The sequence below is a fragment of the Vespa velutina genome, chromosome 15 (genome assembly GCF_912470025.1).
Source record: "Vespa velutina chromosome 15, iVesVel2.1, whole genome shotgun sequence".
In the NCBI taxonomy this organism is placed as follows: Eukaryota; Metazoa; Arthropoda; class Insecta; order Hymenoptera; family Vespidae; genus Vespa; species Vespa velutina.
The window spans coordinates 1,229,577-1,257,094 of record NC_062202.1 but is presented as its reverse complement, the minus strand read 5'-3'; the positions used below and the strand labels follow the sequence as shown (position 1 = coordinate 1,257,094).

General features: G+C 28.4%; 1 protein-coding gene across 1 annotated transcript in view; it reads left to right on the top strand.

The window, feature by feature from the left end:
• The first annotated feature begins 476 nt into the window (after positions 1 to 476).
• LOC124954564 (neurofilament medium polypeptide) overlaps positions 477 to 27,518 on the top strand; it is a 57,486-nt gene continuing 30,444 nt past the window's right edge. Inside the window, exon 1 of the mRNA XM_047507694.1 lies at positions 477 to 666. Coding sequence (XP_047363650.1) covers positions 594 to 666 — 73 coding nt within the window. The 5' untranslated portion in view covers positions 477 to 593. The remainder of the gene's footprint in view (positions 667 to 27,518) is intronic.

The window sequence follows — 27,518 nt, the reverse complement described above, 5'->3', positions numbered from 1 at the left end:
AAGATTATTGAGTATTGTTCGACAAGGAGAAAGGAGAAGAAAGGGGGGGGAGGAGGTACGTTCGTTCGCATCACATCGTCGCATCACATCGTCACATTAGTCGTCGTTGTCGTCATTCGTTGTCGTCGTCGTCGTCGTCTTCCTGACTGAATACACTATACAGTTTCGTGATTCGGTCCAATCGACCTTTTTTTTTTAGGTTATCTCACAACGTAAATTTATATTTATCGGATATATAATAAAATTTTTAAGTAATTTTATTAAGACATATTTATTATTATTTTATATATATTTTATATATATATATATATTATTATTATATCATGGATGTTAATTGGTGAGCCGATTTGACAAGTATAGTTAAGGGATAAAGGGGGAGAGTACAGTCGTGAAACGGGGAGTGTCGCCGGTAGTCGGTCGAAAGGGAGGAGGAGGAAAAGAAGGAGGAGGAGGAGGAGGTAGTGGTGGAGGAGGTGGTGGTTGGTGGTGGACGAAAAGGAAAAGAATAATTCGAAGGGTGAAAAAAAGGAGAAGAGAGAGATAGAGAGAGAGAGAGAGATAAAAGAAAGAAGAAGAAGAAGAAAAAGAAGAAAATGGGCTGCAACACGAGCAAGGAAAGCGTCCAGCCAGCTGCTGAGGAAGCGAAGGAGGATGTCAAGAATGGAGGTGAGTTACTTCGTCTTTCTTTTTCTCTTTTTTTCTATTTCTTTTATTTTCTCTCTTTCTCCGCCCCTTTCTCTCTCTCTCTCTCTCTCTCTCTCTCTCTCCGTTTCTTTCTTTCTCTTCTTGATTTCATTATTTTTATATCTTTTCATCGCGAACATGCAATTTCTTCGTTGAGAGAGGTTAAGTCTGGCTTGCGTCTAGATTACTACCCCCACCACCTAACCGTTCCGTCTGCTCCAACTTTTTTTTCTTTTTTTTGACTTTTACAGCTCGTCTTATTTATTATTTATTATTGAGATGTTATTTGATAAAGGAGAGAGAGAGGAGAGAGAGAGAGAGAGGGAGAGGGAGAGAGAGAGAGAAGGAGAAAGAAGAGAAAGAGAACTTGTATAAATCACAAGGACGAATCGTTTCGTTTTATCGTTTTTGCTAAGTGTTCTTAGAAATGGCGACTATGATAGATCGTAATCGAAACTATTGATCGTTCGTTTTAACCTGTTTATTGAAGGAGAAGAAGAAGAATAATATGATTAATATATATACGATAATATTCGTATGAGGTTAATCGATATAATTCGTTGAAGAAGAGGATGACCGAAATTTTTTTGCTTATTCATTTTGTTAACTTCACTTTTCGTGTGTATATCTACTAATATATATATATATATATATATATATATATATATTTTTTTTTTTTTTTTTGCTTATTCATTTTGTTAACTTCACTTTTCGTATGTATATCTACTAATATATATATATATATATATATATATATATATATATATATATATATATATATATTGAGTTGATCAATAAGCAATCTTGAAATTTGTTGCAAAAAATATCGAATATACAGTGTTGTATATTTAGATGGAAAATTCTAATATTATTTATTGGTCAATCTAATATATATTTGATATATAGACTTCTAAATGTATGTATGTATGCGTTCATTCATATATGCATTAATGTTAGAAGAAAAGTGTTAGTGAAAGAATAGTAATAAGGTACGGTAAGTAATATATAAGTCAATCTTAAAGAAAAATATCTCGGAAAGAATAAGAAGAAGTAAAGGAATAATAAAAGTCGAAAAAGTCCGAAGGTCGTTGAAGAAGGAAGGGAAGGTATGGGAATATATAGGGTGTCTGAAGTCGGCGTGTCTCGTTCAAACGGGCCTTAGCTCTGTCATGTATGACAGAATGTCGATATAATAAACGACGGCACGGTTCACAGTTCGTGGCATGCTCGTCAAGCTTCGTGATCAACAGGATGCGTTAATTTAGCATTGTAATTTTAGACAAAGAGACCTACACTTACATATTATAAATTAAACACTCCGATGGACGTCTAATTGAAAGGTATTATTTTTCAACGATACTAATTATTAACTTAATGAGTATGTAGATATTATGTTTTATGTATATATTTTATATATATATATATATGTATTATGCCATGCAATCTAAAGGATGGGTTAATCATTTTTGAATCTTTCAGAAATTATGCGAATTAAATTCTAATTTTGTTAAATAATTTCTTATTTTATAATATTCATATCTTATTGCATAAAAAATAATCCAATGGTCATTGGCTATTTTAAAAATTACGAGAGTAAATTTGAAGTTTTACTTCGAACAAATTTTTATATAATATATTTCAGAGTAATATCGTAATTATTGGATCATTCCATATATTATAAATGTGGGATTCTATTTGACGAATTTAAATTATCATTTGAGCTGTATTATACAGGATGATCCAATAATTATTAACGATTTAATTAATTTCAGAGAAACTGTTAGAACTGTTTAAATTTTCTAAAACAAACTTTGGTATATGGTAAATAAAAATTTTTTTTTTTTTTTTTTTTTTATGAATAAGATGCTACAATAATATTACAATATTTTAGAAACTATGAAAGTTTAATCCAAGTTTTATTAAGCGAACTTTTTATCTAACATATTTAAATTTATGTTCATAATTATTGAACTACGTTGTATATTGCAAATGTGTGATAAAGTATCTATTAAATCATATATATATATATACAGATATACATACTTAGAATATCATGGAAACTCATTATATATAAAAAATCTTTCAGAGAAATATATGAAAGAAAAAAAAATGACGATAAAAATCTTGAAATTCATTCTTGAGATATTATTATCGAGATATCTCAAAAACTTTTTGGTATAAATACAATGTTTTAATTATCATGCTAATATGAAATTTCTTCTTTGAAATTTTCTTTATTTGTTTTTCAAAATTTTACCGATCGTAACAAAACTTTGATGTTTTTACGATCCACGGGTGAATTACGACGTAACGCAATCTTAATGCGATCATCACGTGAGATAAATAGCACGGGTGAGCTCTTCTACACGCTCGTATAGGACTGTTTTTTCTTTTTTTTTCTTTTCGAGAGAGAAAACGTTTTGATGACTCATCCCATCACCCCACCGTAGGAACTCTTCCTTCTCGATCTATCGATCACATCTCAATACGTATTCGTTTATCTATCCGAAGAAAATCATGTGAAAAAAGTATTTTGTAAGCCATGTTTCACGTCAGACACCATATATAGATATATAGCAGAGTTTCAAATTTTCCATCAACGATGTATCCAAAAACATAAAGTTTATTTGCAAAGGGGATTGCATATAGTGATGACCATATATATATATATATATATATATATATATATATATATAGGTATATAGATACACACACACACACATGTATAGATGCATCTCGAAAATGTATTGACATGAGAGTAATTGCGTTTGCGATTTTGATGCACGTGCACTGATTTCAATTACTTATTGATGTTGAAATTGGACGAACGATAACACAAAAATGTTATAAACGAAAATAGCTCGATCGGATTTGTTAATATTCCTCTGTCGAATATTGGATTCGATAAAGAAAGAAGGCAAAAAAAAAGCTCCATTACTTTGAAACATTTCAAATAAATTCGAATAATTGATTAAAAAAATGAATATGCTTTATGAAAATCAATGTCCCTAGGTGATTTTAAAAATGGAACACTTTTTTTTTTCTAGAGTTTTTAAACTAATTTTTCCTTTTCACTGTTTTTTTTTTTTTTTTTTTTTTTTTATTACAGATTGTAAAACTACAAGAGCTCAGACAGTTTTTTTTTATTTTTTTATTTTTTTTTTTTCTTTTTTTTTTTTCATTTGTTCATCCTTCTTAATATTATTCGATTTAACGTATAATTTATGTATATGTCATTGATAAGAGTGTGTAATATTGAAAAGACATTCATGCATTCTTACAGACAGAAAGTTCGCGTGACCATCCAACGTATTCTGACTAAAATAGGTTAATGACCCAATCTTACACTTACTTGGCTATATAACACGTGGTTTGTCAAGAGTGAACAAGGTGATTGTGGAGACATTTACTCGTTTTAGACATCGTTCTAAGTTATTATAGGCGAATCGACGAAATCCTGTTCGTCGAACTCGTAAACTTTAGCGGATCCTGCTGACGTTCAAGATTCTATTGGATGTATCCAGTATGTTCATAGTATATATATACATACATAGTAAATACATAAATGGTATATATATATATATATATATATATATACATACATATATACGTACATACGTACATATGTACATATATAGAAACGTAGAACGTTTTGTGCTAGAACGACTTTTATCCAGATATTTCCTCGTTGAAATTGTTATCCTAGTATAGATACCTACATATCGGCATATCGATTTATCGACGTAATCGTACTACACTTCGAGATTGAAAACCGATAGAGACACTTTATTCGATATGCCGTGTAGAATAAGGAATTTTTTCTTCGAAAATCAAATCCCCTTCCCCTGAATGTTTATATTCAAAGAATAGTAATCCTAACGTAGGCGTAGACAAAAATTATACATTGGACGTCTTATTGCTTTATTTTTTCTTTTTTTCTTTTTCTTTTTCCTTTTTTTTTTTCATTCGTAAAAAAATTGCATTTTCCAAGTAAATTGTATAAATCGAATTGTACCATTTATTGAAGGAAAAATGTTGCAATTTTATCTCAATTTAAATAAAAACTTTCCTTAATAAAATTTATATGAATAAAACGTTATATATATATATATATATCGATTGTTACACAGTTGCAAGTACATAGATTGAATAAAATAACATATAAAAAAAAAAGAAAAAAAAAATGTATATTTAATGTATATATGAATAGATTAAATCAGATAAAATTTGATTACATGAGATAGGACAAGAGGACAAGTATTTCATTTCATTCTATTTCTCTTATAAGAACCGCTCATATAAATCATTAATCGTCTCTTTTATTCTCTTTGGAAAGTACTCACGTATCTTTGAATAAGTAATAATTTCTCATAAGTGCAAGGCTAAGAGTACTAGAGTGATAGTTAAGCTAATGAAAAGTTCTGTCTTCCGTGCTGATTTCCTCCTTTTAGAATCGACTTTTCTTTATTCTTCTCACTCAAACTTACCCTATCTTGTTTTAAACCTTGAAGTTTTCTAACGAAGGACGATTATCATGAAACAGTTTGGTACGATCTATAGATCGTAATTACATTGTAGAAAAATTAAAATATATATATATATATCATATCTAGGATTATATTATTTCGATTTGAAATAAAAACTTTTCTTTTTACAACAATTAGAAATAATTGAGAAATATTTCTAATAAAATTGGATGATACAAATAAAATTGAGAATACGAAAAATGTATATGCAACGAAAGAATTATTTAAAAAATTTTTGATCCGAATATACATTGAAACACAACGTAAAAAAAAAAAAAAAAAAAAAAGATAAAAAAAAAAGAAAAAAAAAAGACTGTCATAAAACGATTAGAAAAATGTTCTAAATCGAAGGAAAGCTCTTAATACGTTCGGATAATCCATTGTTCGGTAGTAACATCCATCAGGAAGAAAAACCATAGGACAATGTTTATTCGATAAATCTCATTATCTGTAAATCTTTCGTTCACGTAGACATTTTACACACACGAACGGACATTCAAGGAAAGTTTCCTTTCGATTACTTTGGAAAGGAACTAGCGCATTGACAAAAACATACGTATGTACGTTATCGTCAGTGAGTAAATTCTCGAACGAGCTCTTTTTACGGTTATTTACGTTCTACTATTTGCGCTTCAATATTACCTACTCATTTATTTACCCATCTTTTTCGTTTACTTCCTTTTCCATTATTTTTAATAAACCACATGTCAATAATCCATCGACATATTAGGTTTATCGAAAAATTTTCTTCATTTTTCTTACAATTACTTTTGCAATTAATGGAGAAAAATGTTTTTTTCTTTTTTTAATTATCTTTAAATTGAAATATTTTTTTTTTTTTTTTTTTTTTTACATATAAAAAATTTGATGAATAATAGTTCGATTAAAAGAAGTTGATTAATAATATTTTATTATTATTATTTTCATATAATTTATATTTTAATTTGATACAAAGCAATCATTCGTTAATAATCGGATAAAATTCGATACTTTTAAAGGATTAGAAATAAGAGGATTTAAATGATCAATGTACGTCATAATTTAAAAATAACTATTTCTTATTTTATGAGGTGTAAATATAAATGTGATCGATAAGAAGACGATTTGTTAACGAGATCTTGACGACAAATGGATGAAATGGTCTTGGCAAAAGACCGATAATACTGAATTTAAATTAGCGAGAGGATATCGAGGTTCGAGAGCTGCCAAATCGGTACGTGCGAGATTTGTTTCGGTAACAAGAACGAATCGATCGGTCTCCCACGTCCTGAGCAATTTTCTCTGAGTTAGGAAAAAGCCATATCAATTTATCTTTCCTAGACATCGTTGACCAATAACATTAGGTTTACGATATTACCTAACTCAAACATATTTGATCTGACATACAGCATTACTTTATTTTTATATAACATCATTCTATTTATTATTTAAAATTCTTTCCATCGTAATATTTACCATCATATTTTATTTATACATTTATTTATTTATTTTGAATGTATTAATTAAAATGATACCGCATGTATCTTACCGTAATTTTGTTTTTTTTTTTCTTTTTTTTTTTTTTCGATTGAAAAATCAAAAATACGAGCACAATGTTTGATCTTCGCTCAAAATTCATATTCATGATAATACGAAATGACGTTTACGTTCAGTACGATGTTAATAAACAATTTTCCGTGATCGATTATATGACCTTTATGAAAATTTTATGACGAAATTGTCCTTTCGAAAGTCGTATTAAAATTTGTATTCTTTGATCATAGGATCAATTTTAGAAGGATAACATCATATCGACTTATATATATATATATATATATGTATATATATTTATATATACATATGTTATGTATATATATAGTAAATGTGCATAGCATCGTTTGGCACGCATACAATCATATGTATTTCGCGTTTAGATTGCGTGCATTCATGACCTCCTTCGCGACGTCGATGAAATACGTTGGTAAGTGTATGAATCCGGTAATAACGTGCCGGCATGCCGCTTTTTACGGAGTCCTCGTCAAAAATAACCGGAAGCCTGTCTAAAGGAAACTCGTTACGAGAAGTCATTTTTATCGGTTAAAGTAGAAAATAATAAGGCAACCTCAAAAGCTTAACCTTTTCAATTAGATTTAAACGAAACAAATTTTCTTAATAATTTCTTCGTTGTTCTCTGCATAAATATGCAGATAAGCGAAATAAATGTTTTCGATTGATATCATTCTTTCAAAGAAGAAATTCGACAAATTTTCGAGATCGTTTTATAGATTATTTTTTTTTTTAAAGAAACATAATCTCATTTCTTTTAATACGTTTTATACATTTTTCTCTTCTAAATCTTTCTGATCCCTGTGTAATTCGTTTTTTGAAATTTCTCCAATACGATAAGAACGTTCAATCATTATAAAATGTCGTCTGTCCTATTTTTTTTCTTTTTTTTTTTTTTTTTTTTTTTTTTTTTTATATATATATATATATAGAACTTTTTTATTTCATTAAAAATATCGTCCTAAAAAAAAAAAAAAAAAAAAAGAAAAAAAAAGAAATAAATAAAAAGAATGAAATTTTCATCGAGAAAATATTCGTTTGATTCGTATAAAAAAAATTGCATCAAACTTTTCTTTCAAGAGAAGAAAGTATAAAAAAGAAAGTATAAAAAGAAAGTCATTTGCGGTAAGTGTTCGAGCATAGAAAAAAAAAAAAAAACAGAAAAAGAAAAAGAAAAGAAAAAGAGAAAAAAAGAAGTGGAAATTACGAAAATAAGTGACGCATAACATGGTTTATAAAAATATTTGAGTTTGACGTGTTGCACCAGGTTCGAAATTGCTGAGGATAAGTACCGTCAGGTGGTTGCAACTGTTGCAAATGTGCACCTCTCTCTCTTCCTCTCTCTCTCTCTCTCTCTCTCTCTCTCTCTCTCTCTCTCTTCTTTCTTCCTTTCTATTCATCATCTATTCTTCTTTGGTGGATCGATAGAACGAATCGCTCAAAGCGTCTGCGTTTGAAATTCTATCAATTCTATTTTATAATATAATCGAATATTTTTATTCTTTTCGTAAAGAAATAACTTTTCTTGTCGTTGATCGAGTAATCCTCGCTTGTTTCTCCTTAATTATATTTTAATGAGAAAATCGATTAGAAATATCATTGAAATTTACTTTTTTATCATATTATATAGTAATCTTTTTATACATTACGTTCCAGTGCGCAGAGTTGCTTGGAAATATCATATAAATTGTTTTTTTATCATTTTAAATATATGTTTTATTTCAAATTAAATTTCAATGTGTGTCTGTGTCTCTGTGTGTGTGTGTGTGTGCGCTTGCGTATTATGAACATGTTAGAAACTTTTTAAACATTATATACCTTTTTATTTTATTTCATTTTTTTTTTTTTTTTTTTTTTTTTTTTTTATTTCAAATACATTCGAAACAACTTATCACATAATTCCGACACTTTTATGTTTGATAAGGTTAGCAAATATTAGATGAAGTTTCGTTCACTCGATTGGATTCTAATCGGTTTACTTAATAGCCTTTTCCAACAAAATTGAGAGAACACGGCAAACTTATTAGTGCAGTAAGAGAGAAAGAGAGAAAGAGAGAGAGAGAGAGAGAGAGAGAGAGAGAGAGAGAGAGAGAAAGAGACGATGATTATATCACAGGATAGAATGAAAAGTTATCCTAGTAGTCCTAGCTTCTAGTCCGTAAGTTGACTCTACTTAAGTTTCACATTCACACGAAGAACTCGGTATCTACTTGTTTCTATTGCAAATAATATATTCAACTTGATACGTATATTTTGTGGGAACATTAATATATTAGACATATTATAATATATAGATATCTTCTTTAGGAATTAATTATATTCCAAAATGTAATGCGAGTCATATGATAACGTCAAATGAAGTTATATATACATATATATATATATATATATATATATATATATATATATTATACATTTTTCTTTTTTATCAAAAATTTATTTATTTATTATATATTATTTGAAAAGAAAAGAAAGAATTGTGTATACCATTTTTATCATTATTTTAGAAATATCTAATCAATAATCTCATTGTAGATCATCATTTTCAAAGAATCCATATCTTCCCATAGTCTATTGAATGAAAGAATATCTTTTGAATCCCTGTATCTATCAATTTAATTAACCTTTTTTTCTCGAATTAGTTTGGATTAATCATCGTTCGAATAGAGACATACGAAGAGACAGTTTTACGCAATATATCTTATGATAGATCAAAAAGATCGAACGATCGATCAACGGACTCGATCTGACAATAAGTAAAGTGAAGGGTCAGGGGTTAAAGGACGTTCACCCTGAACCACTGGAGATTCAGAAGTGTTACCGGCTAGTGCCGCCAGTTGGTAGATCAATAAACGAATGCCTAGCGAGCAGACGGTCTAAAGTCGAATTCCATTTAAATTGTTTTAATTGTTTATTAGTTTTATCTACTCGTTTTATATATTAGATATTTTATTTTATTTTTTTATTTTTATATGTTTTATCAAAGAGCCAAGAGATTCGAATAAGCAAACAAATTATTCTTCTTTATTTGGAACAGCATAAGCTTATCTATAAATCCATTTAATCAACGATAAAGATCAAATTAATGTCAAATTATTTGAAAATAAATTTTCATTTAATAGTCATAGCCTTCCGCACGATTGAACGTATACGTTTACACGTATATCAGTGAACTCTACGGTAATACGAATGTTTTGAATGCAAACCAAGTCGGCATCTCACGATTATATACTTGAGAATATTGCTGTGTGTACTTTTTAAATTTATCGCATTTCTTCGGAATCATTTCACATAGAATTAACTACGTAAATGTTGAGATTAATTCTGATCTTATATGATTAATGGAAATTTAATTGTTTAATGAATTGAGAAATGGATAAATGATTTATAAATAACTTTTAATTATTCTAAAAAAATTATATTGTCAATTGTATTTTTCTTTCTATTTGTCTGTATGTGCTTGCGGATTTTTTTTTTATTTATATTTGAAATTGAATAACTTTTTTTAAACTTGACAAAGTGTTATGGATTTTTGATTAGATGTAAAGAAATTCGTAAGATATATGAAGGATTGAATAGAAATAATTTTTGGTTCTTGGTAAAGTTAAAAATGCAAAAGAAAAATTTTTGATATAGAAAAAATTGTTTGATGTAAAAAATATTCAAACATTTTTATGACTTTCTCTGGATGTAATTATATATACATATATATATATATATATATATATATATATATATATATATATATATATATATTATTTATATACCTAAATTCAATTGGCGAAGGACATTCGATCGGTGTAGGATTTTTATGAGACAAACAAAAGCTCGAGGGAAGCCTTGGATCGAGGAAAGACGACTTTAGACCACTCCTATGTTTGAACAAACGGAGGTGTGGCATATTGGAACGTAGCAATGTATATTAGAAAAAGGGAAAAGAAGTGTATTGTTCGGGGAATATAAATCCTTCAGGAGTTTCGATCTCTCTTATTCGAATTTATCGAGAGAAAACTAGTAGATCGATAATCTAATCGCATGTCTCATGAGAGGGTTCTCGTTTTGATCTGTCTAATTGTGTAGAGTCTTGTTTACATTCGTATTCTTATTTTGTGCAGTTAATTGGCAGACTATTCGAAACAGTCGACATTTTTATTGTTCTTATGTAATTCATTAAATATCTGTTTTATTGATCAAACTACGACAACTGTAGTAATATATTCCTGTTAGTAACGTAATAATAGAAAGTAGAAAAAAAATTTGAAATAATATAAACATATGCCAAAAGATAGACACTTAGTGATAGAGACATTGATGCATTGACAGATGCATCGTTTGACTGTGCTCGTATTCAAAATATATTTTCATTTTCATACATAAACGATGTCTCATTTTTCATATATAAATAATCATTTTTTACATGGCAAAAGAGATATAATTCATACATGGTTTTATCTTTGTTTTTTACTTTTTTAAAGATATTTAATGAGGAAGTATATACATATGTGATATAAGTTTTTTAGGTTATCTTTAATAGAAATTTAATATTATCAAAATAAAATGTTCAAGGATCTATGATATGATTTATCATTTATATGTATATATATATATATATAATAGTTTTATATTTTTCGACAGGCAAATAAAAAGATAAGAACTTAATACCGACCTACGGTAAAATAGAACGTGATAGTATCGAACGAAGTCACAGATAAAAATAGTAAAAAGTTCGTTTTCTACCTTATCGGCCGTTGTTAAAGAACATTGATAAAAGTGAACATTTATGTATTTTTGGTAGATGGTAGCATACATTCAGGCGTACTCGAACTTATGAAGCATCGACTGAGTTTTCGTCAATATTGACACAACTAGATTGCAATTTCTTTTTTTTCTTTATTTCTTTTTTATTTTTTATTTTTTTTTATTTTTTTTTATTTTTTTTTTTACTTCCACAGTCTGTATACAGAATCTTTTTCATCTTAATTAGTCGTTCTTTCTGCCTTCCTTTACTTTTATCCGGTGAAACAAAATCTCGTTTGGTTCATCTTAGTTTCGTTTACTTTTGAAAATTTTCTGCAAACGCGTCGAGGTATGAAATCGAAGTTAAACTTTCAATTAAAATTGAACGAATGTCAGAAATAGTCAAAAAATATTTATCTAACTTTGTCGATCTCGTTGGAATTTCTTGTTAGAACGAACACGCGATACATCACACTTTTCGATTCAAATTCATTTGCCATAAATTTCTGCCGCCCAACTTCCTCTACCAAACCGATTTTAGTTCCACTACTTCTGAAGCCCCTCTCAGTTTTCCTAAAATGGTTCCCAGAGGTAACGTTCGAGCGATCGTTCTTACACCACGTATACTAACAATTTGCCACAACTTTCCTACGCGAATACTGCACTTAGCGAGAGTATCAAGTATAAGTAAATTGGAGCGTAATTATCGTGCTGACTTCAACCTCTTCCTTTGAACCTTCTTCTTCTTCTTCTTCTTCTTCTTCTTCTTCTTCTTCTTCTTCTTCTTCTTCTTCTTCTTCTTCTTCTTCTTCTTCTTCTTCTTCTTCTTCTTCTTCTTCTTCTTCTTTTTCTTCTTCTTCCTTTGATAAAAAGAAATTTTGAAAGATAAAGAATATAATTTTCATGAAATTCAACAAACAACTTAACGATTACGTGATTTAATTTCAATCGAAACAAATAAAAAAGAAAGAAAAAAAGGAAAAGAGAAAAAAAAAAGAAAATTAAATGATCCTCCAATTTGAAGAACAATAAAAGTACGGAGAATAATGTGGTAATTCTTTTTTTTTCTTTTTCTTTTTTTTTTTTTTTTTTTTTTATCTCTTTCATTCTTTGTTTTTATTTCTTTGACACAAATAAATATAAAAAGAATAGCTCGTCGCAATTCGTAGCAACTCTTTCGCAAGAGGAACGAAGCAATATCTTAGCAAAGTGAAACGTATTACTCGCAAGATACTCGAAGTATATATGAACCTTTCCTTTTCTTGACAGAGAGTGAAAAAGAGAGAGAAAGAGAGAGGGGGGGGTGGAGAGAGACAGAAGCATTCATAGAACGTATGCAGAAGGCACACACGCCGTCTCCTTCTTTAAACTCCCAAATTCAGTGAGAAATTTCAGGAACTCGAGAGCCAGAAATTCCATGCCTCCATCGTCTATGTAATGTAATGTCGAATAGAAGGGGGTTGAACTCGACCGCAGCATCGCCGATAACATTTCGCTTAACAACCATCGAGTAGATATACACACCAATCGTAAAGCTTACGTACGTTGGTATAGGTATACAGAAATAAAACACGACATATACGTAACTTCAAGCACATTTATTCAACTTTTTTGACTCGTCAAACAAGGCATGACCCTTATCTCTTTGCTTATACTTCAATGATTTTAATAACATTTATAGTTACTTCCTTTGACTCATTATTTTTTAATTAAATTAATTACGTTTATCTATTTGTTCGTTGATAATTTTAAATATTAAATATTAAATTTATTCTACATATTCTATTTCCATTGTCCTGTTTAATTTTCACGTCGAATAGAAATTTTATTAATATCGATTAAATAAATTATCTAATTGTTCCGAAACATTATATACCTATATATGTATATATATATATATATATATATATATATATTTATATATTGGATTGATCAGTAAATAATGTTAGAAATTTTCAATAGTTTATATTCTAAATTAAATAATATTATTATAAATGTTTTTATTTGATAATAATAATTAAATAATAATAATTGAATAATATTTTTTATTGAAAATGTTTTTTAGTAATTTATATTTATATATATAACGCAGTATTTTATATAAAAAAACAATGATATCTTATATCGAAATAAATAATATTTCGTATACAGTATTTTGTTTATTAAAAATTCCAACATTACTTATTGACCAATCAAATATATATATATATATATATATATATATATATATATATATATATATATATAATTTTAACGAAATGTTACGTAGTTGTGTATATCCTTTAAAATGTAAATATTTGAATTAATTTAAGTTAAGCCAGTGGTTATATTTCGTATATATTAATTTAACAAATGATTTTATTATTAATTTATATGAATATTTTCATTTTTCGTGAAAAGAAAAGATCCCATCGGAGATATAAAATTTGTATTTTATAAAAATGTCTAGTAACTTGCATCGTACGATGGTATCGAGTCACCGTTAAAAGCTGATCGACACTATCCGTAATAGCCATAATATGTCTATAGTGTGTGTAATATAGACAACGTTTTTTTTTCTCTCTTCCCCGATCTACCATCCCCCTCCTACCCGTTAAAAAACATAACGATAGTTATCTCTTCCATGCGAGAATTAATAAAATTTTCAAGGAGAACTATACGATATTGCATGAAAAACGTCAGTATAATAGTTACGTAGAAATCAGCAATCATCTTCGAAGGTCGAAGCATCGTTCGTTATCGTTTCATTGCATTATGCAAGCTCCATGGATACGCGATTGTTAAAATCACATTGATCGTACTATCTCAGAATCGATATTATAGATTTCACTCGACGATTTCTCAATTTTTATTATAAATATCGACGTGTATTCTCATTTCTTGTTCTTTTTTTATTTCATTTTGTTTTTTTTTATCAAAAATTTAATATTCTACTCTGGATAATGACACGATATTGACATATATTGACACATCTTGCGTTGACTTTCCTTTTTATTTATTTATTTATTTTTTTTTATTTTTCGAAATACATAATTTCAAATCGAAATGATCGACAAGTTGACTTCTAATGCAATCGTTTCGAAACAAATTATCCAATTTTTACTATGTACTATATATATATATATATATATATACATACATACATGCATATACATAGTAGGGTCAAAGAAATCTGATTGATGAATTATCAAGATAATATTCTGTGCGGTGCTTATTTTGTATAGAAAAGAAGGAGGGGTGAGGGGTAAAAAAAAAAAGGAAAAAAAAAAGAAGAAAAGATGAAAAAAAAAAAAAAAGAAAGAGAGAGGTCGTAACGTTCCAAGGTAATCTGAGCTTCTTTTTACATTTTTCTTTTTTCTACTTTTTTGTTTTTGTATTTTGTTTTCTCCTTCTTCCTCCTTGTCTTTCCTATCTTTTTTCTCTTATTATTGTTAACGTTTCCCCGAGGTCGACTCGACAAAATGAGAGGGTGAAAGCTCTGTGTGCAGAGCGTATTCCGATAGATGTGTGTGTGTGTGTGTGTGTGTGTGTGTGTGTGTGTGTGTGTGTGTATGATTGTGTGAGAGAAAATGAGAGAGGAGGAGGGAAAGAGAGGAAATGATAGAAGCTGCGTGGTGGTACTCGCGCGCAGGGTTGTAAGCCAGCTCGCTTATAAAAGGGGAGAGGGGGTACCTGCGATTCGTCAGTCTCATATCGGATCAGGTGCGGTTAAGGTGTACAGGTGACATATCGCTTTGGACTGCGTCTATCTGTCTATCTGTCTCTTTCTCTTTCTCTCTCTCTCTCTTTTTCTTTCGCTCTTGCTCTCTTTCTCTTTCTCACACACATCATCTTACGTTTAAATCACGTCAGGTGAGCTTCGATTATCATTAAAATTTTTATATACATAATTATCTCTTTATCTAACTTTTTTTTTTTATTGTCTTTCGTTTGAAAAATAATACCTACTATCTCGTTGAGTCACGAATGATGTTTAAATCCAAAGGTCGAAGTTGAAGTTGATAACGTGCTCTTTAATATACCATATTTTTATTAAAGCTCGCACGATATCAATTTTATTTATTTATTTATTTATTTATTGATGTATTTGTTTATTTGTTTATTTATTATTATTATTATTATTATTTTTTTTTTTTTTTTTTTTTTTTAAGTATTTTTATATATTTCTTGATGTATATACGATATGATGTCACATTTTTTTTTTGTAGTTTATAAATGTAGTAGGATATAATTTTGTTTGTCGAGATTTTCTTAATTGATAATATCGTTTTTAATTCTAGAGTTAGATAATGGAAAGGATATTTTAGGACTACGTTAGAATCGAAGTTAGAACTACATCAATATATGTATATATACATATTTTATATATATTATATATACATATATATATATATATATATATATATATATAAGTACGAGGTTACGAGTATTGTTCGAAACTTATACAATTCGAAAGTCCTTGGGAGTAAACTTCACTGTTCAAGCAAAGGAACTTTCGTTGAAACGATCGATATATTTCTATTTCTATTTTTTTTCTTCTTTTTCTTTTTTTTTTTTTTTTTTTTTTTTTTTAAGATTAGTGTATTAAAAAGAGATGAAGATAACAGTTGTAAAAATCGATCTGAGGTTCTCGTATTAATATAAAGTTTCTGTGGTATATATATTTAATCATAAATCCATATACAAGATGATCTATTCTGTGAGTGTGTGTATATATATATATATATATTTCCCATAAATTATACATACATATATGCATATATAAATACATGAATACATAGATTGGGATTTTCTTTTATGTTATAAAAAAATATTCTATTATAAATTTATATTGTATAATTTTAAATTATATAAAATATTTAAAATTCGCGAAAATAATTATTTCGTATTGAAATAATTATATGCATTAAATATATTGAATTCGAATAAAAATATTTTTCAATACATTAATAATAGATATAAATATGATAATAATAAGATTATTGGTTTATATACAGGATTGACTATATCTATAGATAAATGTACAGATCGTAAAATCGTTTCATCTCGGAGTAATACTCCGAGAAATTTTTCGTCGTCTGTTTACTCAGAGAATTGCTTTCCTTGTTTGTATTTACGGTTCTATGGTTTCTCTGAGTTTGAAACGAGTTCGAGTTCGTGTTCACGAACAAGGGAATTAGTTTTTAACGTAATATTCTTTCTCCCTCTCTCTCTCTCTCTCTCTCTCTCTCTCTCTCTCTCTCTCTCTCTCTCTTTCTTTTTGCTAAGATTACTGAGAATAAATGGAATCCTCGTAAAGTTTACTATTCAAAGAAGCACAAAGAAAGTTTCATCTGATTTTATTATTTATGTTCGTTCTTTACCAATAGGCATATACTTTTAATATTCGATGTTCATCGAACAATGCCGAGCTTTATGTTTTATATTTCACGAAAAAGAGCAAAAAAGAGGAACAAAGAAATCTCTTTTATATATAATTTTACGTCATAAATATTAATCGTGAAACGATCGGCATAAGTTTTATACAATAGTTTCAAATTTATCAGTAAAAAAAAATAAATAAATAAATAAATAAATAAAATCATACGATTGTGACTTTAGAATTTTTATAGAAGAAAAATTTTGAAAGATTTTCAATAATTAATTCTATACTTTATAATTCGATTATTAGAAATTTCATTAGGCGAACGATCTGGAATATTCTTAATGCTGAAACAATCAAGGAGGCTCGAGAAACACGATCGTTCTTTGTAATGAAAATTGCCTGAGCACTCATCCCGACCTTTCAACGACCTCTCGAGCTCGATTTAATTGCCCTTTTCTCTCTTTCTTTTTTTTTTCTTTTTCCTTTTTTATTTCTTCATATTCTTCCTCTTCTTCTTTTTCTTCTTCTTTTTCTATTTCTTTTTCCAATTTCACGACTCGAACGAAGTGTCGGTTAACAAAAGATCGCACCTACGTAATCGAGAATGTTCGCGCGAAAAATTTTTCCCCCTTTCCAATTCTATGAGAAACTTTTATATTGCAGATTAAAAAAAGAAAAAGAGAGAGAGAGAGAGAGAAAGATCAGTCGATTTACGATTAAACTCTAGAAATTATTTCGCATTGAGAATATTGCACATTCAAAACGTATTACTATGCGTCCTACAAATTGAAAACTTGAACGAACATTGTTTATTTATATTTATTTATTTATTGGTCGAGAGTAATTGTTTAATAACAAAAAGTATAAAAATTGCATATATGTATATATATTTATGTCTAATATACATTTACAGTGTGAAATAAAAAAATAATATTTTTCATAGATCTATCTATATATCGAACATCTATATATCGAAGATAAAAAAAAAAAAAAAAAAAAAAAAAAAAAAAAAAAAAAAAAATATACAGAAGAAGAAAATGGTAATATTTTTTTTTTTTTTTTTGGATGTTATAAAAAAGAAAACAATCGACGTAAACTTTTTTAGTTTAAATAAAACTCAATCAAATGGAATACAGTTTCGCAATTTGTATGCGTGGGTGTTATTGTCAAATGAAAAGTAAACGACATAATATATACTATTTTTATCTTTATTTCTGTCGCGACGATATCGAAATGCATTTTTCTGCAGTTTTAAATTCGAACACCCAAACACGAACGCGTAAAACATACACACGCATGTACAAATACACATATACTAGGATGTTTATCGCTGATGCCTTTCGAGACTCGTTATCTCGAAAATTTTATCATGTAATTGGACGATAATATCGAACGATAACATGCTGATAAACGAACGAATTGGCGGATGAAAGGGATCGTACAGAGAGAGAGAGAGAGAGAGAGATAGAGAGAGAGAGAGAGAGAGAGAGAGAGAGAGAGAGAGAGAGAGAGAGAGAGATAGAGAGAGATAGAGATAGAGAGAGATAGATAGATAGATAGATAGAGAGAGAGAGAGAGAGAGAGAGAGAGAGAGAGAGAGAAAGAGAAAAGAATTTTCTCTCTCAATTCGCCTTTGACAAGAAAACTGTGAACAATCGAGCCGTTTACTTTTTCAATAGCACCGAATTTGACTATATACTACAACATCACGTTTTTTGCATATCCACATATTCAGCTGACAATGCATTATTTTAATCGACTATGTCCACTTCTCTTTCTCTCTCTCTCTTTTTCTCGATTTGTAACACTTTTATAATTTCTCTTTTATTTTTTATGATCCAACTTTAATAATTATTAGTATTGTTAGAAATTTACGATCTCTCTCTCTCTCTCTCTCTCTCTCTCTCTCTCTCTCTCTCTCTCTCTCTCTTTCTCTATCTCTTTTTCTTTCTTTCAAAAATAATACTTCTATAGTTAATCATTTGAAAGTCTATTTAATTAAAAAAAATTCTCAAATTCGCTATATCCTGTATTTAATCTACTGATACTTCACAATTATTTCTATCACGTTTTCATACTGCAAAATAAACAAATAAATTCTCATTTCTTCCTTATCGTCGACTCTCAACGAGACAGATAAAAATTACAAACTGTCATGAGAGAGAGAGAGAGAGAGAGAGAGAGAGAGAGAGAGAGAGAGAGAGAGAGAGAGAGAGAGAGAGAGCTTATTATTCAAGTTAAGGAGAGCAAAATTGAAAACAGTTCGTTTGCGTGCTCGAAAATTGCTCGCGTGTTTTTAACGATTGTCGAATGGAGAACGAGAGAGAGAAAGAGAAAGAGAGAGAGAGAAAGAGAAAGAGAGAGAGAGAGAGAGAGAGAGAGAGAGAGAGAGAGTGAGAGGATAAAGAAAAAAAGATATGATAAAAAAAAAAAGGAAAATTGCGCTTTTAAAACGGGCCGAACAATTTTTGCAAGCTCGTTGTGGACGATATCAACAATAACGACACACGACATACCGCACGCAATACATCGACTTGTTCGCTATTTTTATTTAACGATTTCACGCACGAATACGCTCGATCTACCTGAGACCTAATCGAGCTCGAACGACATTCTTCGAATATGCACGACTTTTAATATCGTAATCGGTCTTTTATGTTTGTTTTATTCAATGAACAAGAAGAATGGAAAAAGAGAGAGAAAGAGAGAGAGAGAGAGAAAAGATTAATATTACTTAGAAATTAATTTATAATTAAAATCGATACGAAGTATATGCATTTTTTTTTTTTTTTTTTTACACAATTGATATCATAAAAATATTTTTTGCTACAGAATGCAGCATGATTTTTAATCTCAAGTGAATATTGTAATTATTTTAATATCTACCATTTTAAAGCATACTAGTATAGATTTAATTAATTTTTGTTACTCGTAAATATCGCAATTTTATTTTCAATTAGTGCCAACGATAATTGTATAAATCGTAAATTGCGTATATCTTTGTGTGATTATAGGTTTCAAAATAAAAATAAAATAATAATAATAATAATAATAATAATAATAATAATAATAATAATAATAATAATAATAATAATAGTAAACTAGTAGATATAAAAATAATACTAAAAACAAATCTAATTATAAGTTTTTTTTATAAATTAATTTTTCCATTTAATAATAACTTACGTTAACATAAACGAACGTTAACATATACATTTACTTATTATCTAATCCTTAAAATTTTGAATAATATATGCAGATAAAATCTCATTGAGAATAAAATTATCATAATATTGTTCATTATGGCTTTTGTTATCTATAATAAATAATCAATGCCGATGGATTCGATGATAAAGAAAAGAACGTAAGAAAAAGTAAAAGAAAGAAAGAAAGAAAGAAAGAAAGAAAAATAAAGCGTAAAATCATCGATTGCTTATGACATGAAAAGAACAATTTTCTGGACTTTTTTGTTTTCTTATATATATATATATATTTTTTTTTTGTTCTTTCTACAGTCGTAAACGCGATCGTAGATATATATCCTTTCTGATCGTTCTTTTTTTTTCTTTTTTTTTTTTTATTCTCCATAGGAGACGTAGAGAGCAACACGACCTCGTTTTTACGACAAAAATAACGGAATATCATGAAAAAGATAGGAAAATCGATATCTAGCTTCCCGTTTTCCTATTTCCCTTTCCTTTGTATCGTTCCAACGATAATACGCGCTATAGCCATTATAATGCGACATAACTTGCTTTACATATTTCATATCCCCTCGAGTCTTCTCTTCTTTCATCATGAGGCAGATTTCGTTCCTTCCGAAAGAAGCTTTGTCACTTTTTAATAGGATTCTTTTCTTTATTTTTTTCTTTCTTTTTCTTTTCTTTCTTTCTTTTCTTTCCTTTTTTTTTTTCTTTTTTTTTTCTTTTTTCTCATTTTTTTTCTCTACGTAATCATATCAAAATGAATTAATTATGTCGAATGAGATAATTGCGGAACGACAATCGATGTTTCGTTACTATTTATCAAAATTTCATGAAATAGAGCAATAATTAGAACGTTAAACGTGACAAATTAACAAGTCATAAATTAGCTTAAAAAAGGAGACCTAATTTTAACGTAACGGTAACGTTTCGGAATTTGTTAAACATATTGGATCGATAAGCGTATCGTTCGATTAATAATCTGTGTAATTCGACTCTCTCTTTCTCCATCTCTTTCTCTCTTCTGATCTCTCTCGTTCTGTAATTAACGACTTCTACTTCTTCGAAATTTCCTTGAAAAAACTTGAATATTTTATCGTATTAATTATATTTAAACTCTTAAGAGCTATCATAGATGGAAAAATAAAAAATAAAACATAAAAAATGAAAAAAAAAAAAAAAAAAAAAAAAAAAAAAAAAAATAAAAAAAAAAACGAAACGCGACATTTTAAAAGTTCGTATATCATTATCTCATTATTATTTCAAACTGATGGAAATTAATTTTTCTAAAATTATTATGTAAATTAAAGGCATTCAAATCGATATTAGAGAAAAAAAGAATTTGACGTATTATTAACATGAAAAAAAAAAAAAAAAAGAGAAAGAAAGAAAGAAAGAAAGAAAAATGCGTACTCGTATTAATCATATTAAAATTAAATTGTATTCGAGATCGTCGTCTTATCGCAGATAAGATAATTTTACTCTTTTAAGTTATATACGAGAAGAATATTAATGAATTTCAAATGATTCGTATATAACTGTCAGAGCTTATCACAAAACTATATGCTTATTTAGATATATATGTGGATATACGTACAGTCATATTTTTTAATTACTAACGTACATACGTACCGTTCATGGAAATAACCTACCTAGAAAATAAATATGAAAAGAATCTAACATTAGCATTAATTTCAACGACGCATAATGCAATTTTCACTTAATTTCCATAACGAATATTGGTGAATATTTTGCAATATGTTCAGAAATAAACGAGAATATCTCAAAAACTAACAATTAATAATAATAATAAATATTAATTTTATATTATTATTATTATTATTATTATTATTATTATTGTTATTATTATTATTATTATTATTATTATTATTATTATTATTATTATTATTACTATTATTATTAATATTATTAATTAATGTTTTCTTACTTTTGTTCATATTCATAATTAAAATAATAATAATAAAATTTATATATATATATATATTTGAATTATCTATAATAATTAAATTATTGAAATTATAATAATTATTATGGGTAGAAACGAATTTTGAATTCCAATCGGAAATATTTATTTATGTTTGCGAACAAATATGCTTCTAATTAATTTTCTAACTGATATCTATCGTAATAAAGTTACTTTGTTAAACTATCATTTCCGTAGACGATTGAAAAGATTTTCTTGCTTGATTTAAATAATAATAAAAAAAAAAAAAGAAAAAAAAAATAAAAAGAAAGAGAAGAGAAGAGCTTACGCCTCTTCGAATAACGAAAGTAATCGAGCTTCGGTCATGCTCGATGCCTGTCGACCTTTTGATAAACTTTCTAGAAAAAAATCTTGCTATAATAGTTAAGTATAATAAGTAATCTCGATAAGGAAAATACGGTAGACTTCTCTTCATAATATAGCTCGAAGAGCTTATGTTAGTTCTTGCGAATGAATAAACGTGTCAAATGAAATTGCAATGTAATTTACAAAGGAGATTAAAAAAATTACGATAATAATTTATCGGAACTAAGGAAAAGAATGTTTGCCGTTGAATAATAAATTGTTTAGAAAATTTATTATTGTTGATTAAACGAATCGTAGATAATGATAATGTCCGAGTATCGTATTATGTCGACTAATTAATAATTCTGAATAATTTTTATTTATCATATTACATGTTTTTGTACAATATTTACTTATCATATTGCAAACAATGTTTCTAAAATTTTTTTATTACAAATCCAGAACGTCGAAAAAATATGACGTCGTTGATTAGACGAATCATAAATAATAATAATAACAATAGTAATAATAATGTCAAAGAGGATGTCATTGATGAAATAATAAGTAGATTGTTAACAACTTTTATTTGTCATATTGTATGCATATCATCTTTTACAAATTTTTTTTTATCACTAATTAACAAAATCCATATCACATGATTAATCTGATCACAGACAATTGGATAATAACGGGACTTCTTGTCATCGAGAAAACGATGACTAGAATAACGAAAAATATCTATTGCATATGAAATGACTTTTGTCCTCACGTTTCCAATCGATCATTCTTTATCATCGGTTATCGTTTGATAGATCAAACGAACAGGAAAGAGAAAGAAATCGTTTTTAATCTCGATTTTAATCGTACACGACACGTAGGAGTCATTTTTAACTTTAACACTCCAAAATGGTATCAGTCATTTTTTTCTTTGATTGACATGTGTCGCAATCTATCGAGATTATCTTTTTTACAATAGAAAAATAAAAAAAAAAAAAAAAAGAAAGCTTCAATTTATGCGCGCACTTTACTTGCGTGAGCTCTTCGTCAAAGTACCGCAGAGCTTTCGTGGTGCTTTTAGAGTAACATCGTTTTGTACATTTTACATTTCTTTTTTCTATTTTCTATTTTTTGTTCTTTTTATTTTTTCCTATGCGAGCTGAGCGAACGCCAAAAGATAGAAAAATAGAAATTTCACTTTTCTCTCTCTCTCTCTCTCTCTCGTCCTCTGCATATTCATACATGTTTTTTTACCTTTGGCCATATATTTGCGTGCGTGCGGATGTGTGTGTATGTATGTGCGTGTACAGTAATATCGATAAGAGTTACCTTACGTAAGCTCGATATTGCATAAAAGAAGAAAAGTTCATTTATTAATGCACCTTTAAAAGATTAACGCACGCGATTGCATTATCGAGAGATCGATTTATAAACCTTCTTCTTTTTTTCTTCTATTATATCGCGAAGATTCAACGACAAAAGGAAGAAAAAAAAAAAAAGAAAGAAAGAAAGAAAGAAGGAGATTGCTCGGTGGTATAATGAAGTTCAGTAGATAAAGTATCAATGAACGATCTTTGAAAGATTTAGAAATTATAATAATAATAATAATAATAATAATAATAATAATAATAATAATAATAATAATAATAATAATAATAATAATAATAATAGTAATAGTAATAATAATAATAATAATAATAATAATAATAATAATAATAATAATAATAATAATAATAATAATAATAAAGATCACATCTCGAGAATTAAAAATATACTTGAAGGAAGAGAATGGGATTATATTCTTTTTTTTTTTTTTTTCTTTTTTTGTACGGTTAAAAATAATTTAAACGTTTATCGAGTCTGTTCTAAAAATGGATGAATGACCCAATCAAAGATTTCTTTTTTTCTTTTTCATTTTTTCTTTTTTCATTTTTGTTCTCTTCTCCGTTCATTAATTAATATTGAAATAATACAAGGATTAAAATACGCGTTCGAAATTTTCTCGATATTACAGTATAGATTTTCTCTCTCTCTCTCTCTCTCTCTCTCTTTCTCTTTCTCTTTTTCTCTGTTCACTTTTCTCTCTTACATTAAAGAGAGTTTCTCGAGCAAGTCCTTTGTTCTCTAAAGATTTTGAGAGTCTCCATGTCTTGTCCGTGGTATACTAGTGAACCACTAGTAGAAGGCGAATCCACACTTGGTGACCACAGGATGGATAGCTTCGAGTAGAATACACCAGGGAATGGAGAAGAGAGAGATAGAGATAGAGAGATAAAGAGAAGGAGAGAGAGATAAAGATAGAGAGGTAAAGAGAAGGAGAGAGAGGAAGATAGGGATAGAGAGATAAAGAGAAGGAGAGAGAGAGAGAGAGAGAGAGAGAGAGAGAGCCAATGTAATCCGCTTTGATATAGCGATATAGAAACTATCGCGAAGGGTGGAGAACCTTTCGAAATTCTTTGAAAACATTATCTGCGATAAAAAAATAATCGAATTTTAAGTGAATCCATTCATGCGCAACGTTACATTCCTTTCGTAAGTGTTTTAAGGGATCTTTTACTTTTTACTTTTTTCTTTTTTTTTTTTGTTTTGTTTTCTTTTTTTTCTTTTTTTTTTTTTTTTTTTAGTAAAAGAAAGAAAAAGATAAAGGTGACAGAATATATTTCACTTTTAATAAATATCGAAATATCGGGCAGCTGTTTAATGAAACTTAGTCGAGCATAGATATTGAATTTACATGGAGTCTAGTAAATTTAGCCGATTTACTCTCTAACAGTTTCGATTTATTCATCCGTGACGAGTATAACGCGGTGCATATCCCGAAAACGATAACGTTTCACGATAATATGTTCGGGTAATAAATTCTTTTGGGGGAAAAAAAAAAGAAAAGAAAAAAAAAGAAAGAAAAAAAATAGTCGGAGACAATTTGACCCAATTAATTAAAAATTTTCAATGCGACCAGATCTTTTATATAATCGTTTTAAATTTATCGAAGATTAATTTAATCGGCATATAAATAATTTTTCTTCGTTGTCGTTAGTCGAACGACTATAATATTCTTTTTCCATAAGTTTTTTCATAATTTATTTCCCCTTTTTAAAACTTGTCTCGTGATATATTATGCTTGGGTAGTTCGCGAAAGGAAGAAGAACTTCATTTTGAGTTGAAAGAACGAAGTGGAAAACGTTAAAGATCGCGGAAAGTAAAATTTTCACTTAAAATTATTTTCTCTTTGAGAGGAAATGCAAAAAAAAAAAAAAAAAAACAGAAGAAAAAAGAAAAAAAAAGAGAAAAAAATAGATTTAACAACAGACCACTAAGACTTTTACCACTAGAGAGCTACTAAAATACCCTTTTAACTATTTACACTTTATCTTGCTTATGCGAAATTGCTCTCTCAAATATTTTATATTGATACGGTGTATCCTCTTTAAGATCTTTTTTTATACAAAGTGCATATGCATTACATGTATCAACTTACGTACGTACATATATATATATATATATATATATATATATATATATATATATATATACATACATACATACATACATATATATATATATATATATATATGTATGTACTTACGTAAGCGAATCCCTTTAATGTTTATTAATAGAAACGTGAAACGACTTTAGATAATAAATATCTAATTTAAAAACTAAGATAACGTAAGAACTCATATATATTTATAAATTTTACAAATTTTTCTTGTTAACTTATCTAACTTTTGATATATCTATCATTTTTAAGTTTTTTTTTTTTTCTTTTTTTCTTTCTTTTTTATGAAGATCCATTCTTATTAATTTGTTTAGAAAATAATAGAGACGGAACTATCACATCAAAAGAAGTAAAATAAATTGCTTTCGATCACACATATTAATTGCGACATGAAATGATATTAGATGAATTAGATAGTAAATATTTATCTAATGCAAAAACTTAAAGTTCAAACTTGTCAAATTTGTCAAGTCTTTTGACATATCTATTGTTTGAGTTTCTTATAAAAAAAAAAAAAAAAAAAAAGAAGAAGAAGAAAAAATTGATTTTTTATCAATTTTTAGAAATATGTTAAAACGAAATATTAAAAGAATATAGAAAGAGAAAATGTTTCGAAATTGTAATAGAAATCTTTTCGGTAAGCTATGTTAAGTTCTAGTACAAGGTCCTCCTACGTGAAACGTGTATTTTTACTTCCCGCTTAAATTCCGGATCACTGGGGTTGAAAGTGTCATCGGAGCGAAAACATTTCATTAAAATTCATAGCTATCGAAGTGAAGTCCGTCGGATTTCACGCAACGGCCGGTCCTCCCATCGCGTGTTATTATGCTCGTCGTCGTCAGCAAAATTTTGATGCGTTTCCAAAAATCTAGGAAAGCCCAAAAAAAAAAAGAAAAAAATCCCCCGTCATGTTCTTTCTCGTTTCTTCTTGAATATTCATATCTTCGTTATTTACTCGACGTTATTTCAGAATCGAAAAGGAAAAGAAAAAAAATTGTTTCGATCGAAACTCTTAACATTCATAAATTTTCAAACATCTTCGTACGAATGAAACCGAGTAAAGTTATAATTCGGAATAATTGCAATGACGAAATTGCACGGTTTGATGGAACGGAGAAAGGTGGTGGAGGGAGGTAGAGGGGAAAGAGAAAAAAAGAAGGTGTGATGAGGAAAACTGGATCAAGGGTCGACTTCTTTCTATTTTTCCTCTCTCTTTCACTCTTTCCAAAAAAAAAAAGAAAAAAAAATAAATTCACTCATGTCAGAGAAACTCGAGAACATTTGCTTGGAAATTTTCTTTCTTTTTCTTTTTTTTCTTTTTTTCATTTTTCTTTTTTTTTTTCCTCTTTTTTCAGTTCCATTGTTTCTGGCAGTACTTACGCGTATTATGTATAATAGAAGAAGAGAGTAGAAGTTTGGGTCGATTAATGGCTTTCATCTTTAACGTGGCATCATGGGTTTTTATTAAATTTTTCAGTAAAATTGGAAGAGATCGGGAGAAATAGAGGGAGATGAGGGTGTAAGTGAGCGGAGAGGTGGAGGATAAGCGGGATGGGGGGCGGAGTGGCGGGAAGCGAGATAGGTAAAAATCTAGGAGGATGGAGGAAATTCAATCGACGTCATTCCGACGAAACAAACGTCGGAACCAATCGAAATATCAAGTATTGTCGAC